General features: G+C 40.3%; 1 protein-coding gene across 3 annotated transcripts in view; it reads left to right on the top strand.

Annotated features, from left to right (window-relative positions):
* The first annotated feature begins 4,027 nt into the window (after positions 1-4,027).
* MEP1A (meprin A subunit alpha) overlaps positions 4,028-15,419 on the top strand; it is a 37,424-nt gene continuing 26,032 nt past the window's right edge. The window contains exons 1-5 of one of the 3 annotated variants that reach the window (XM_047734880.1): positions 4,028-4,129; positions 4,216-4,240; positions 4,329-4,379; positions 9,664-9,704; positions 10,212-10,287. In XM_047734880.1, the coding sequence (XP_047590836.1) occupies positions 4,061-4,129; positions 4,216-4,240; positions 4,329-4,379; positions 9,664-9,704; positions 10,212-10,287 (262 nt within the window). In that variant the 5' untranslated portion in view covers positions 4,028-4,060. Of the gene's footprint in view, positions 4,130-4,215; positions 4,241-4,328; positions 4,380-9,663; positions 9,705-10,211; positions 10,288-11,583; positions 11,625-13,589; positions 13,682-15,419 lie in introns of those variants that run through there. The other 2 variants (XM_047734882.1, XM_047734881.1) reach the window with 2 other exon arrangements.

Genomic DNA, 15,419 nt, shown 5'->3' with positions numbered 1-15,419 from the left:
AGTACTCTACAAGGGCTCAATAAGTGGGAAAAGAATTGGCAGAAAATGAAGTAAGCCTCCTGTCTGATTCTTCCCTGAAGCATGAAATATGGGTGACCACGTGCTCTTTAGGTTCCATAAAGGAGGAAAAGCTGAAGGCAAATCCACTGAATGCCCACCTGGGCACGGAGAAGAGCTCATCAGGGATCTCGGTGCCCAGGACTGTAGGAAGTCTCTGCTTGGCTTTCCAGGATAGGCCGCTGGAATTGGTCTTGGTGCGGTGCAAAATGGAGTTGCCTGCAAAGGTGAGTGGGTCTCCATTTCCCACATAGGGTTCACCTTCATACTTGTCAAAAGGTGAGTTTTCAAGCTACGTCCCAGAGAGGATGTTTCTAGAGGTGTTTTGTAGTGGATTTCTGCACTGAAGATCTTTCTAATTCTTAATGTCTTCCATATCCCCACTAGGAAATTGGAGGCTGCTATGATCTTTTGGTTTTCCTATAAAAAAGAAACTGGGGGCAAGCTAACTGCTAAGCGCAATCAGAGTGGAAGCATCTGGTTAACGTCAACTTGCTAGAGCCCTGTTTATCACAGGGAATTCCAGAGATGGTCTGCATGGGAATCATGAGAGTGTTTATTGAATATGCAGATTCCTGGCTCTCAGCCCTGACCTGAATTGGAATTTCCAAATTCCAGGCCCAGGAATCTGTGATTTAACGTACTTTCCAGGGGAGTTTGAAAGACCCTATAGCTTGAGAACTGTTTTCCTATGGGCTGAGTCTTCTTAGTAAATGGTGGAGATGGATGCTATGGAACATGGGGCCTGCATGTTGAAGCTTGGTGGCGGAGGCCTCGCCCCTGGGCTCCTCCAGCCAGCTGTAGGCAGAGAGAGCTGCCTCTCAGGTGGTATTCTAGAAACATTGCCAGGAGTTGTGTGGCTTTGGGCAGGTTTCTCAATCTTTCTGTGTCAGTTTTTTAACCTTTAAAACAGGCATAATAGTAGTGCCTGCTTCATAGAATTGTTGTGAGGACTAAATGTATAATACGCTTTAAATCCTCCCAACAGTGTCCGGCCCACAGGAAAAACTATGTACACACCCGTTGCTGCCGCTCCAATGTCTGATATAATTGTTATTCCAATCTCCACTGCCTAGGGTGTCTGTCCTCTAAAACCCAGGAATCATGGGTGATTTACCTGTTGGCCCTTGATCTGTTTTTGTAAATAAAGTTTTATTGGAACGCAGCCATGCTCATTCCTTTATGTTATCATCTACGGCTGCTCTCCAGCTACAACAGTAGAGTTAAATGGTTGCCACAAGGACCACATGACCTACAAAGTTTAAAATATTTAGTCTTTGACACCCTTCAGAAAAAGCTTACCAACTCTTGCTCTAAACGCCTTTGAGCCCCTCTTAAATGTTGATCACCCAAAGGAACAGCAAAGGCGGTTGTGTCAGAGGTTGACTGATAGTCTGATAGTCTGTTCAGGGGGAGCCCTGTGAGTGAAGCAGCAAGCAGCAAGTGGATGAAGCAGAGGGCAGAGGACATCCCTGAGAAGAGCCTGGAGGGATAAGACTTGGCCAGTCTCAAGGGGGTCCTGGCCTCAGCTTTTATGAGGCTGGAGCCTGCCTGACAACAAGAGAGGGCGTTCCTTTCCCACCTGCCAATGGCTTCTCTCTTCCAATCTTTATACCACTCCCTCAACTGGTCAGTTTCTAAAATATCCTCACTGAGATCAAAGCAAACCACTACATCCAATAGCTTCAAAGAAAATGATATTTTACTGTATTTCATCCAGCATGATTAGTAAGTGCCCACCGTGTGCTAGACCCTGGGGCAGGTACAGAAAATAAAACCTGGCCCTTGCCCCATGAATAAGTCCCTAATCTATCTTTGAACTGCAAAGCCATAAACTCTTCAAACACAGGACTTAAGACTCCAGCCTTGCTCACTGGACACCTTGGGACATAAAGTGCCTAGGATTGCAAATCATTGGTAACTAATTAACACCCAGAGTCAAGATCATAAATGAAAATCACCTGGGACAGGTTATGTTTGTTGAAGACCTATGATCCCATTATGGACGTTTGGCTGAGTAAGAAGTGTGCTGAGCGCGGTGTTCTTCTTGCCTGTCTTTTGCCAGAAGGCAGTGTGCATGGACAGAAAGAGCCATAGTTGCCCAAACTTTCCTCTGTCTCTTGCACCTGTGCTTTCCTTTGGTTATCTCACTGAATCCTTATACTAATCCCATTAAATAGGCGCCACTACCCAATTTACATGAGGAAAGCAGGTGCTCAAAACCGCCCATCTGGTGAGCTGCAGAAGTGGGATTTAAATTCCTGTCCATCTGACTCCAAAGCTGTTGCTATAGTATATCATTTAGGTAAATTTGAGAAGGAAAGGAAAGATAAAGGCGTATCCGGGGGCAGGGAAAGGTGGAGAGAATTCAACAGCCCTCTGACTGCCTGTTTGAAGAACTAAAGTCTGAGATTAAGCAGGAAGGTACCAAGGCAAGAGTGTTGCCCTTTTCTTTAGAAAACAAAACAGCAAAGTCCTAAACCCCTACTTCCTGGCTCCAGAATGAACGATATCTATTCTTTCAATTACATTTAAGAACTAAAAGTCTCCTGGGTGTTCCTCCCATATACTTAGAGCCATTTATTCTCATGAAGTTCATGTTCATCAAGTCCGTCCCCAACCATTTTTTAATCATTAAGATTGTATTTGCTGACATAAGCCCTGTTAGCTGTTGGGCAAGTTCAGGTTCTTTTGATGAACACTGGTGACTTCCCGTGGTTGAAGATCATGGGAGATGGCTCTCTACACCCTCTTACAACCTCACGGTTTGTGGCTATGGTGGAAAGGAAGCCATCGCAGATCTCCTCAGCCCATTTGAGGTGAGCCTCTGGCTGTCATGCCTCCTATTTTATAGCTCAGGAAGCCCCACGTTTTGCCTTGGGAAATGCTTTTCTGACAGAAAGTGCTCTTCTGACCACAGGACTGGCCTATCTGGCCACACAGTAGGTCTGAGGTGGAGATAGGCAGGGCCTGGACCTTGAAGATTGCCCTGATACTGCAGACTCTCATACCTCTTGTGTGCAAGAGTAGGAGGGTATATAAGTACACGCAGTATCATGCTGGGCAGGTAGGGCCCATAGTGCACACCTCTTTCCAGCCCGCATTCAGTAACATGACATTGGTAGCTTGAAATTGACCACAGTGGAGGCCTTTATACCCTGGAAATCAGCAAACACTACATATAAGGGCTTGTTCCCTCTGAGAAGTGATTGTTGAACATTTATCTGTGCATGACTGAGCATACCCCATTCTTTTCTTCCAGTATGAATACAATTTTTCTAGTTCTTTACTATTACAAAAAAATACCACGATGAATATGTTATATGGTACTTTATATACATATGTGTGTATTTCTTTAGGGTATATACCTGGAAGTCGCCTTTTTAACTTATAAACTATGCACATTTCAATTTACAGGATAGCATCAGATGGCTGGTCTACCGGCAGTATGTAAGATTTCCTGTTCCCTCCCATTCTTGTTGACACTTGGTATGGCCAGCCTTCTTCATTTAGGCCAATCTGAGTTTGAGGTAGCACTTCATTTGCATTTGAACTGACATTTTTTCTTTTTTATGTCCTTTGATAATCCCCTTAAAATATTCCCATAAAGTGTTTACTCATTCTTTATTGGATTTAAATACTTTATGGTTATTTTATAGACTATTTTTATTTCTATTGTGAAATGGATATTTTATCTGTTATACGAGCAGTTTTTGATGCTATCAAGGACTGTTATTGCTGGTGTACAGAAACGTTACTGATTTTATATGCTCATCTCAGCATTAACCTTTTCAAAACTTTCCCAGTTTTTGGGAGCTTGAGATTTTATGTTAAACTTGATATCTGTCCTTAAAAGGGTCAATGACATTTTCTTTGGTTACTTTTTTTAATGCCACGGTACATATGGGAGGGTCAAAGTTTCTAAGATGACAGCCAGGGCAAGGTCCAAAAAGCATTTATTACAAGGTGTCTTTGTCTTTGGCGAGTCTGTTCATTCGCAACAATGGTTTGGATGAAATTCACTTGTGTTCTCTCTTTCATCTTGTTTGTTGCCCACATAGCAGCTGTATCAGTAAGTAGAGTTCTGCTTTTCTGGATATTTAGAAATATTAATTCAAGTATATGTTACCTATTTTCTGTATGTTCATTCTCTTCCAGATTAATCATCTCTCTAAAGGAAATGGTAAGAATCAACTGAAATGCATAGAGTGTTTTCTGAACTTTCTTTCGTTCATCAAGATTAATAACAATTTGTTTCCTACTTTTAATAGAACATGATGAAGAGTTTCATGAGCAGAAGGATATTTCAGAAATCAATTTAGGTGGGTTCGATTTTTGCCTTACTAATGCTTTGAAATACTTTTATTTTATTTTATTTTTTTTAAAGATTTTATTTATTCATTTGAGAGAGAATGAGTGAGAGAGAACATGAGAGAGGAGAAGGTCAGAGGGAGAAGCAGACTCCCCAAGGAGCTGGGAGCCCGATTCGGGACTCGATCCTGGAAGTCCAGGATCATGACCTGAGCCGAAGGCAGTCGCTCAACCAACTGAGCCACCCAGGTGCCCCTTTGAAATACTTTTAAATCTTGTGCTACAATTGCTGTAAAGCTCTTACCTTCATGATAGAGTATTGGGTAACTTTAAGGGAGAAATATGTATCGGTACTTCATTAGAATTTGCAGTTTCTGAAAAATGGAAATGTGGAAAGAGAATGATGGTTAGACCAAATTTTTAGAGGAACTAGTGAGTGTTCCATGGATCTAGAAATGCATCATATGATTTTTGTTTATAAAAATATTGATTTTCGGGGCACCTGTGTGGGTTAAGCCTCTGCCTCGGCTCAGGTCATGATCTCAGGGTCCTGGGATTGAGCCCCACATTGGGCTCTCTGCTCATCAGGGAGCTGCTTCCCCCTCTCTCTGCCTGCCTCTCTGCCTGCTTGTGATTTGTCTCTCTCACTGTGTCAAATAAATTAAAAAAAAAAAAAAGACTTCTCAGAAAAAAAAAAAAGTGTGGATTTTCCTGTTTCTATTTTGAAAAAAAAAAAAAAGAAAAGTGGATGATTATTTCACTTGCTACATATACTCATGCATATGTATGTATGTATACATGTGTAGTATATGCTAAGGTTATATTTAGTGGAGGGAAGCCCTAGCCCCTCTACTGGTGCATCATATTCATTAACACCTGTTTGCTCAGGACTTAGGGAAGGTTGTAAAGGTGTTTCCATTTCAATGTCTTGTCTACAAACATTTTTCTTGAAGAATTCCATCGATCTGCTCCATTACTGAGAGGAGAGAGAAGCTGGGTTATCATCTCTTTTCTCTCTCATTCTGTTTCTAAAATGAGGGAGAAGACTTTACATTCTGGGTATCTTTGGTTAGGATTAGCAAGCTGCAAACATAGTCATGATCTTAAAAACCATATGGTCTACAAAAGCTTTATTATCAATTGCATGTTTATTTGTCAAATACTACCATAGAGTAAGGGCTGTTTTCATTCTGCAGGAAGGGATAGGAATTTCTTTGTGGTTGAGGTGACCTGCCCAGATCACAGATGGCAGTGATGGGGCTCACTCCAGGTCTTCTGATTCAACTCTGTGCTATTGGAGGACTACAAAACTGAAAAAATCCATACCTAAGGGTAGAATTTCTTTGACTTTGTCCCATTTACAGGGAAGGCAGGCTCCATGATACATAATTGGAAAATCTTGAAATGGTTTTAAAGAAATAGTTTGGGGGCGCCTGGGTGGCTCAGTGGGTTAAGCCGCTGCCTTCGGCTCAGGTCATGATCTCAGGGTCCTGGGATCGAGTCCCACATCGGGCTCTCTGCTCAGCAAGAAGCCTCAGCAAGAAGCCTGCTTCCCTCTCTCTCTCTCTTTCTGCCTACTCTCTCCGTCTACTTGTGATCTCTCTCTGTCAAATAAATAAATAAAATCTTTAAAAAAAAAAAAAAAAAAGAAATAGTTTGGTAAGGTAAATGGGTGAATGGGCCCCAAGTCTTTGGCCAGGCTTCAAATGATCTGTTTTTAGTGTCAGGCAATCAAGGTATATATGGATTTGAGAGGATCTGAGAGTTTAAAACTGGGTTGGGACTAGAATGAGAGTTTTCCTGATCTCATCCTTATTTGTCTAGATCAAGTAATTTTTTTTTTTTTAACCTTAGAGCCATTGTTAATGCTTCTTCTGAGTTGTGACTCTAATGAAGAAATTTTACTATGTGGGTTTTTCCCTCTTTTTTAGGTCTTTCCAATCCAGCTTCCACAATTGTTAGGGTTGGCCATATAGCCAGTTTCTATATCATAAAAACTGTTCAGGGAAAATCAAAGAGAGGGAATTGTTACCTTTTCCTCTTCTTCTCTCCATGCCTCACAGTTTAGCCTCTAGCCAAGGATTGTGGCTTTCAGTCTTCATTTCAGTAAAAGCAATTCCCCCCTTCTAGATCCAGAGGCTCAGAACCTCTGAGTCTTATCTTCCTCTCAAGGTACACGCCATCTATCAGCAAATGATATTAGATCTAACATCAAATTATATCATGGGTTGTGACTGCTCAGCACTTTCTCTTTTCCTGTTCCTGTCCAAGCCATCTGGTCTGGCCATGTCTGGCAACCTTGTAACTGGTCTTGCCTTTCTGCCCTTACCCCACGCAGGATATGGCTCAGAGTAGGCAGAGCATTTCTTCTGATAGGATTTAGGCCATGTCACTTCTCTTATCCAATCTTCCAGTCTTCCATCACTGGCCAGTGCTGACTGACGTCATTCCAGTGCAGAACAAAGTCCCTAGAACCTTAATTCCCAAGGTGTGTTCCACAGGTCTATTTCACCTTTACCACCCAAGAGTTTCCTAGAAATACAGAATCTTTGGTCTCATCTCAGCACCTGCATGTTGATGGACCCCAGCTGATTCCCTGTACATTAAAGATGAGCTGACCCTGGCCAGCCGTTTGATCTCACTTCTTACTGCTCTCTCCTCTCTTTACTTGGGCTCTCCAGCCACCCTGATCTCCTAGCTGTTCCTCTACAAAGGTGGTTCTCAGTGTGTCTCTCTCCCCTCCCCACTGGAAGCATCAGCATCACGGGAGACTGGTTAGAAGTGAAAATTCTTGGACCCTGTCCCAGACTTGCTGACTTGAAAAACCCTGAAGGTGGGGGTCAGCAGTCTGGGTTTAACAAACTCTCAGGAGATTCTTATGCTAAAGTTTGGAATGTTGCTCTAAGGCTTTCCTGCCTCATTTCTTTTCTCCTCTTCCTCCTCCACCCCTTCCCTCCTCCCCCTCCCCCCCTCCCCCCCTCCTCCTCTTCTTTTTTAGATTGTATTTATTTATTTGAGGAAGGGAGAGAGAGAAAAGACACAAAGCAAGAGGGAGAGGGAGAAACAGACTCCCTACTGAGCTGGATTCCAGGGCTCTGGGATCATGACCTGAGCCAAAGGCAGTCACTTAAAGGAATGAGCCCCCCAGGGGCCCCCTGCCTCATTTCTATTTGCTGTTGCCTTTGCCCTCCATACTCTTCCTTTATTCCCCACTCCATCAGATTTCTGCTTCAATGCCACCTTCTCCAAGGAACTTCCCTGACCACCCTTTATAAAATATCAAACTCCCTAACTCTCACCACTTTTCTCCCCTACTGTTCTTTTTAAAATTATTATTGCTTGTTACACTATCTGCTACTTAACATTTATTTATTTGTCTCTCCTCCCTTTCCAGTCAAGAATGTCACCTCCTGAAGTCTTTGTTTTATTCTCTGCTATATCTCTAGTATGTAGACCGAAGTCTAGCACACAGTAGGAGCTTAATAAGTATATGCTGCCTGAGCAAACTGGTTAGTAAATCTCCTGAGGCTTCTTTTTAAAAAATTTTTATTCTTTAGGGGCACCTGGGTGGCTCAGTGGGTTAAAGCCTCTGCCTTCGGCTCAGGTCATGATCCCAGGGTCCTGGGATCAAGCCCCGCGTCGGCCTCTCTGTTCAGCGGGGAGCCTGCTTCCTCCTCTCTCTCTGCCTGCCTCTCTGCCTACTTGTGATCTCTGTCTGTCAAATAAATAAATAAAATCTTAAAAAAATTCTTTTATTCTTTAGAAAGAGAGTGCATATGTACTCTTGCAGGTGAACTGGGGGATGGGGTAGGCAGAGGGAGAGAGAGCAGGGTCCAGGGACAGGGGTTCTATTCCACAATTCTGAGATCATGACCCGAGCCGAAATCAAGAGTCAGATGCCCAACTAACTGACTGAGCCACACAGGCACCCCTCCTGAGGCTTATTTTTAGCTGATATGTGCTTCTTTGGGATGTGCTTCCCCGCTACCAACTGTGGCACTCTCTTACCCCTCCATGACCCCATCTACACTGACCAGCCTGGTGGCCAAGGTCTAAATGAGCTTGTTCACGTCACTCTAGAAGAGCCCAGCTATCACCTCCATTCCTAAACCAGGCCTGTGTCAGAAAATGCATGTGTTTGTTCATGGCAAGCCTGAGCCTGAGTATGGATAGATTAGTATGTATTACTCCTACTGAAAAGGCAATTCAAAACCTGGGTCCTAATGCCCACGGGGCATTTGTTTTTGTTTAATTGTGCCATTTTCATGTACATAGGTGAGGTTTATGGAGCTTAAGAAATAAGGGCATGGGGAAAGGGATCGTGATACCTTAGTTAGTCATTAGCAAGGGAAACCATGATTTCTCCTAAGACCTAAAACCCCAATGATGTCATTTACCATGAATGAGCCATCAGCTTGGCCAAATGGTACCTCTGTTACCATGTGAGGCAGTGGTGATAATTCTTTAGCTAGATTTCCCCGCTGTAAATCAGGTGCTGTTCTCAGAATTAAGTGAATCCCCTGACCTTGTTTGAAGTACTTTGTTATTTACAGGGAAGGTTGTTTGTCAAACATGAGGGATGTCATAAAAAGAGACATTCTTTTAAATGCTCATAAATTTTTCCCTTGATTTTCCCTTTTAAGAATTCTATTTGCAAAACACTATGAGGCCAGAATCAAGGAATACCATAAGGGAGAAAGTTTATCATGCTAAGCTCCTGATAGCAGGTATCTGGAGATAGTTTGAGTGGATCCATCCATATTTGCCTGGTCTTTATTGCAAGGGCATTATCTCGAACTTGGCTTTTAGAGGGTACCATTGTTTTTTCATGGGACAGAGCAAAACCAACCCATTTACCTAGAGTCACGAAGAGGGACAGAACGATAGCAGAAAGGGCACTGGATAGGAGGTCAGGAGTTCTCAAGCCCACTCAACTGCTGATGACCCCGTGCATTACTTCTTGTCTCAAGACTCCCTTGTGCCCCCCTAAAGTAAGAGGTTTGGAGTCGATGATCAAAAAGATCCCTCCTAACTCACTTCTTACTTTTAAGATTCTTGGACAAGTTTTCTTATTCCAAAATGAAGACAGAGGATGTGAAAATACATGATATCGATGGGCTATTTACATTTACTCAGAGGGAATTTAGCATTGTTTGGAAAAGATGTTGACCAAAGATTAACAATGCAAAGTTTGGAAATGGAAAATATTAATTTTATTATGAGAAATGCATTTAGTAACACTCGTTCAAATATTTCTTTCTTTCTTTCTTTCTTTTTTTTTCAATCTGTGTCTAGCTGCGGGCTTGGACCTCTTTCAAGGAGACATCCTCCTGCAGGTGAGTATCTCCCAAGGACACAATTAATATTCCTCAGGACTAGCTGTTTTTTATGACTGGGAGGCTCTGCTGTGTCCAGCCCTGGGCTAGACACTGTGGAAGACATGAAAGAACCTAATCTATCATCTGTGCCCACAAGGGCTTCCCCTTTGGTTGATGATGACAAAAACAGATGGAAAATTAGCAAACAGTACAAAGAATCTATAATTATCACATTACTTGTTCACCCAATTTTCCTAGCAAGTAAAGAGAGAAGGAAATGCACCAATATGTTTAAAGTGGCAATCTCAGTTTTTGGAGATTACAGATCTTTGAAGTTTTGTTCTCAATGATTTCTCTGAAGTTTCCAAATTGTCTGTGATGAACTTGTATTGTTGTACAATCAGAATACAAATGCTATTGTTTGAATTGTATGATAGGTTGTTTGTGGTGTGAAAGTTTAGCGAAGACAGAAGCCAGGGGGCTTAGAGGACTCACCTTCCCAGTCATCTTTGTCTTTTTCCACAGAACTCCAGAAATGGCCTGAGAGACCCTAGCACCAGGTGGAAGTTCCCCATTCCTTACATTCTGGCTGACAATCTGGGTAATATTAATTGTTTTAATTAGGAGTTTTGGGCTTTGCTCTTCTACCTCTGCACTCCTCCAGTTCATAGGTTTCAGATTGGGAGTAACACCAATGCATATGGGGGTTTCCAAGCCCTGATAATTCTTTATCCCATGGGATGAAAGGCATGACCTTATATTCACCCAGTGCTACTTAACGAGTCTGACATACAGTGCATCGCATAGTAATTTTAAAAGTTACAGAGTATCAAATAATAAGTTTAAAAGTACAGAACACATTAATGTCTGAATAAAACCAAAAGCGCCCCCAAAGAACAAAAATGCAATGAAATATAATTTAGCTTCACAACCACGACAAGTTTACGCTTTAAGTAATAGTTTGGGTGAATCTACGTAGATTTTCAGCATCCTGATTTCATCTCCTTTTGTTAGGAGACAAACATTCCACACTTTTGAGAGCTAGAAAAAATCTATATTTCCCATGCTAGGAGCTCTTGTTCCTCAGTATTAATAATTTCAATTCTTTTCTCTCTCACGATGAAGGACTGGTTAAGTCATAGTTCACTCATTGTTGGGAATAATACTTGGGAGAAATAAATGACTATTCAAAGCCATGAGTGGACACTAGCTGACCCCAAGTTGGTGACTGACAGTTGGGCAGCCAGATGAGGCAATGCCCACGAGGCCCATCTCACACAGATGTGAATCAGAGGAGAGGGGAAGCTGGGACAAGCTGGCTCCATCTTAATGCACTGCTAGGCTGCGCCCTCAGGAGGCACAGCTTATGTTTCAATATTTTCCATCACTGTTAGTAATGCTGGTCCCTTCCCTGGAGGACAGCTAGATATATACAAATGCTGTTGTTCTCTTTTGGAATCTTTTGGAAATTTGTTGTTTTATTCCCATTCCCCAGCGTTGCCCACACCTTTGCCAATTCACAGAGCACCCATATTCACTGGAATGTGATTTAAGAAAGGTCAACTTTTGCGAGGGTACTTTCCCCCACTACAATTTTTCTTCCTACCTGTCGCACCTACGCCAGCACCCCCTTCCCTCAAGACATAGGCACACCAGTATGTGCTGGACATGTGCCTTCACCTAATATTTGGTTGAAGCTTCACCAGGCCTCTGTGAGGCGTTAGTCTGTGCCTCTCAGACTTTTGTGTGCATAAGGCTCCCCTGAGGATCTTCTGAAACTGTGGAGTAGATCAGGGTCTGGGTCTCGGATTCTGGACAGTCCCCCAGATGATGCTGATGCTTTCAGTCTGCTGGGCCCGCTTGAGTAGCAGGTGTCTTTAGCTGTACACTGGTGACTGATGAAGAGAGAAAGATGGAAGACAGGTGGCCTGAAATAAGGTAACAATAGTAAGGACACAGTGGTGGTTCTCAGCACCACGTGAGAATCACCTTCAGTTTTAAAATAAGGGCAGATGCCCGGGTCTATACCATTGTAGAAAGCAGACATTGTAGAGTTTCATATTTGTATACAATTTTTAAATTAAAATTAAAGTTACCCAGAGTAAAATACACAACTCTGTAAAAGTCAATGGCTTTCAATAAATGCACATACGTATGTGACCCAATCTCCCGTCACTCCAGAAATTTCCATGTGATTGTTTCCAGCCAATCCCTACCCTCCTCTCCAAGACACTACCATTCTAATTTTTCTCCCTATCAATTAGTGTCTAGATAAATAGAATCCTTCAGTGTTTACTCTTTTGTATCTGGATTCTTTTGCGTAACATGTTTTTGATGTTTTTCCATATCATTGTAGACCAGTAGTTAATTTTTTTTTTTTTTTTACTACTCAGTAATAGGGCAATTGTTCATCCATTTTTCAGTTGATGGATATTGGGTTGTGCCAAGATATATATATATATATATATATATATATATATATATATATAATTATTATTTGTCTTGAGCAAATGTCTAGAAATAGAATTGCTTGATTATATGGCAAGTATATGTTTAACTTTAGTAAAAAATGCCAAGCAGTTTTCCAAAGTGGCTATACCATTTTTCACTCTCACAAGCAATGTAGCTATGTCCCATTTGCTCCACATTTTCAATAGCATAGGTGGAATTAATCTTTTTTAATTGTAGACATTCTGGTGGTTACAAAATGGAATTTCACTGTGATTTTTTTTTTTTTTTTTTTTTTTTTTTTTTTAAGATTTTATTTATTTGACAGAGAGAAATCACAAGTAGGCAGAGAGGCAGGCAGAGAGAGGAGGAAGCAGGCTTCCTGCTGAGCAGAGAGCCAGATGCGGGGCTCGATCCCAGGACCCTGAGATCATGACCTGAGCTGAAGGCAGAGGCTTTAACCCACTGAGCCACCCAGGCGCCCCTTCACTGTGATTTTAATTTGCATTTCCCTAATGACTAATGGTATTTCCCACATTTTCATGTGCTATTGGTCATTTGTGTATGTTCTTTTACGGAATGTCTGTTCAACTCTTATTATGCTTTTTTAATTGTATTGTTTTTTTCATTATTTGTAGAAGAACTTCATATACTATGGATGAAGTCCTTTGTCAGAGATAGGTAGATAGATATCTTAAATAATTTCTGTCAGTCTGTGACTTTCCTTTTTGTTTGTTGTTTTGTTTTTGTTTTTTAGGCAGTGTATTTGTTTATTAATCTTTTCAAAGAAGTAACTTTTGACTTGCTAATTTTCCCTTTCTTCTCTGCTTTCTATTTGGTTGCTTTTTGTTTGTCTTTATTATTTCCTTTCTTCTACTTAATTCCAGTTTATTTTGCTCTTCTTTTTTGGATTAAAGGTGGAAATTTATATCACTGACTTTAAACTTTCATTTTTCTAATAAAATATGTTATAATATGGCATCTAAAGCTGTAAATTTTATTTGAAGTTCTGCTTTAACTGTTCTCCACAAATTTTGATATGGTTGTATCTTCACTAAAGTTTAGATATGTTCTAATACCTGTTGCATTTTTTTGAAATCCATGGGTCAATTAGAAGTGTATTTTTTAAATTTACAAGTGTCTATAGCGCTTCTAGATATTGTATTATTGATTTCTAGTTTGATTTTGTTGAGGTCAGAGAACATATTCTATACGATTTTGGTCTTTTGAAATTTACTGAGACATATTTTGTGGCCTATCTTTGTGACTGATCCATGTGTGCTGGAAAAGAACTTATATTTGGCTGGTGTGGGTGTGTTATTTTATCCAAGTCAAATAGGTCAAGGTGATTGTGTTGTTCAAATATTTTTATCTGCAAGGAGTTTTGGATAGTTTTATCTGCTACTGAGAGAGAGTTGTTAATAACTATAATTGTGTGTTTATTTATTCTTTTAGCATTTTCATGAAACTGCTCCTTTGGACAAGTACATTACTCTATCATCTTGCTAAATTGACCTATTGTTTAGGGAAATTTCTCTTTATGTCTGGTAATCCTCTTTATTTTGAAGTCTACTTTGTCTAATTTAAATATAGCTATACCAGTTTTTTTTTTAAACTTAGTGTTTTCACTGTGTATCTTTTTTAGTTTTTTATTCCTAACCTATCGTTGTCTTTATATTTAAATGTCTCTTTTTTAGGCAGTATATATCTGGGTCCCACAGTTTTTTTTTTTTTAAGATTATTTATTTATTTATTTGACAGACAGAGATCACAAGGAGGCAGAGAGGCATGCACAGAGAGAGGAGGAAGCAGGCTCACTGCTGAGCAGAGAGCCCTATGCGGGGCTGGATCCCAGGACTCTGGATCATGACCTGAGCCAAAGGCAGAGGCTTTAACCCACTGAGCCACTCAGGTGCCCCTGGGTCCCACATTTTTATCCACTGTATCAACTTCTGAATTTCAATTGAAACATTTGGTCTATTTACTTTTTTTCAGTTTTAATTTTTAATTTTTTCTATTTATTTTTTAATATGAATTCAATTAATTAACATATAATGTACTATTTGTTTCAGGGTTACAGGTCTGTGATTCATCAGTCTTATATAATAGCCAGTGCTTATTACAGCACATACCCTCTCCAATGTCCATCACCCAGTTACCCCATCCCCCCCACCCTCCTCCATTCCAGCAACCCTCAGTTTGTTTCCTAAGATTATGAGTTTCTTATGGTTTGTCTCCCTCTCTGGTTTCATCCTGTTTTATTTTTTCCTCTCTTCCCTTATTTATATTTAATGTAATAATTGATATAGTTTGATTTAGAACTATCAGTTATTATTTGCCTTCTATTTTTCTTTTATTTCTTCTTTTTCTGGCTTCTTTTGATTAGATCCAACAATTTAATATTTCATTTGGTTCTTGTAGTGGTTTTTTAGCTCAATCCCTTTGTATTATTTTGAAAGGTTTTGCTGTAGGGATTACAATTTGTAACCTTAACATGTGACAGTGTACTTAGACTTAATATTATGCCATTTTGCATAAAATGTAAGCATTTTACACCACAATAATTCCATTTGTAACCCTTTCTTTTGTATTATTGTTGGCTTATACTTTTCAACTATATATTTTATAAACCTCATAATAGTGTTATCATTTTTTTGCTTTAATCAGTTGTCACTTAATGTAATTAATGAAGAAAAGTAGTCTTTATATTTACTTTTATACTTGGAATTTCTGGTGTTGTTCACTCTTCCTGGAGATTTAAGTTTCTATGTGGTGTCATTTCTCTTTAGCCTAAAGAACTTCCTTTAGCAATATATTTTTTTTCTTTTTGAGTAGGCTACATAACCAGCATGGAGCCCAACATGGAGCTTGAACTCACAACACTGAGATCAAGCCCTGAGCTAGATTAAGAGTTGGATGCTTAACTGACTGAGCCACCCAGCTGCCCCTTCCTTTAGCATTTCTTATAGATTAAAACTGTTGGTGACAAATTCTCTTCTTTCTCCAAAATAACTTCTTTATTGCCTTCATTTTGAAGGGCATTTTTCCCCCCCACTGGAAATAGAATTTAACAGGTATTTTCCCCTTCTTTAAAGTTTGTAATTATTGTCTTTTTCTTTTCCACATTTTATTATGAAAAATTTTAAATATATAAAACAACTGTGCAGTGAACACTCGTGTACTCATCAACCTACATTATACAAACATCATTCTGCTACATTTGCTCTATCTTATGGAACCATCCTGTCCATCCTTGTATCCTTCTATCAATACATTCTCTTCCTG

This window comes from Lutra lutra, chromosome 6 (genome assembly GCF_902655055.1).
Source record: "Lutra lutra chromosome 6, mLutLut1.2, whole genome shotgun sequence".
NCBI classification, from domain to species: domain Eukaryota; kingdom Metazoa; phylum Chordata; class Mammalia; order Carnivora; family Mustelidae; genus Lutra; species Lutra lutra.
The sequence above is the reverse complement of the archived record's forward strand: the minus strand, read 5'-3'. Positions and strand labels throughout refer to the sequence as shown.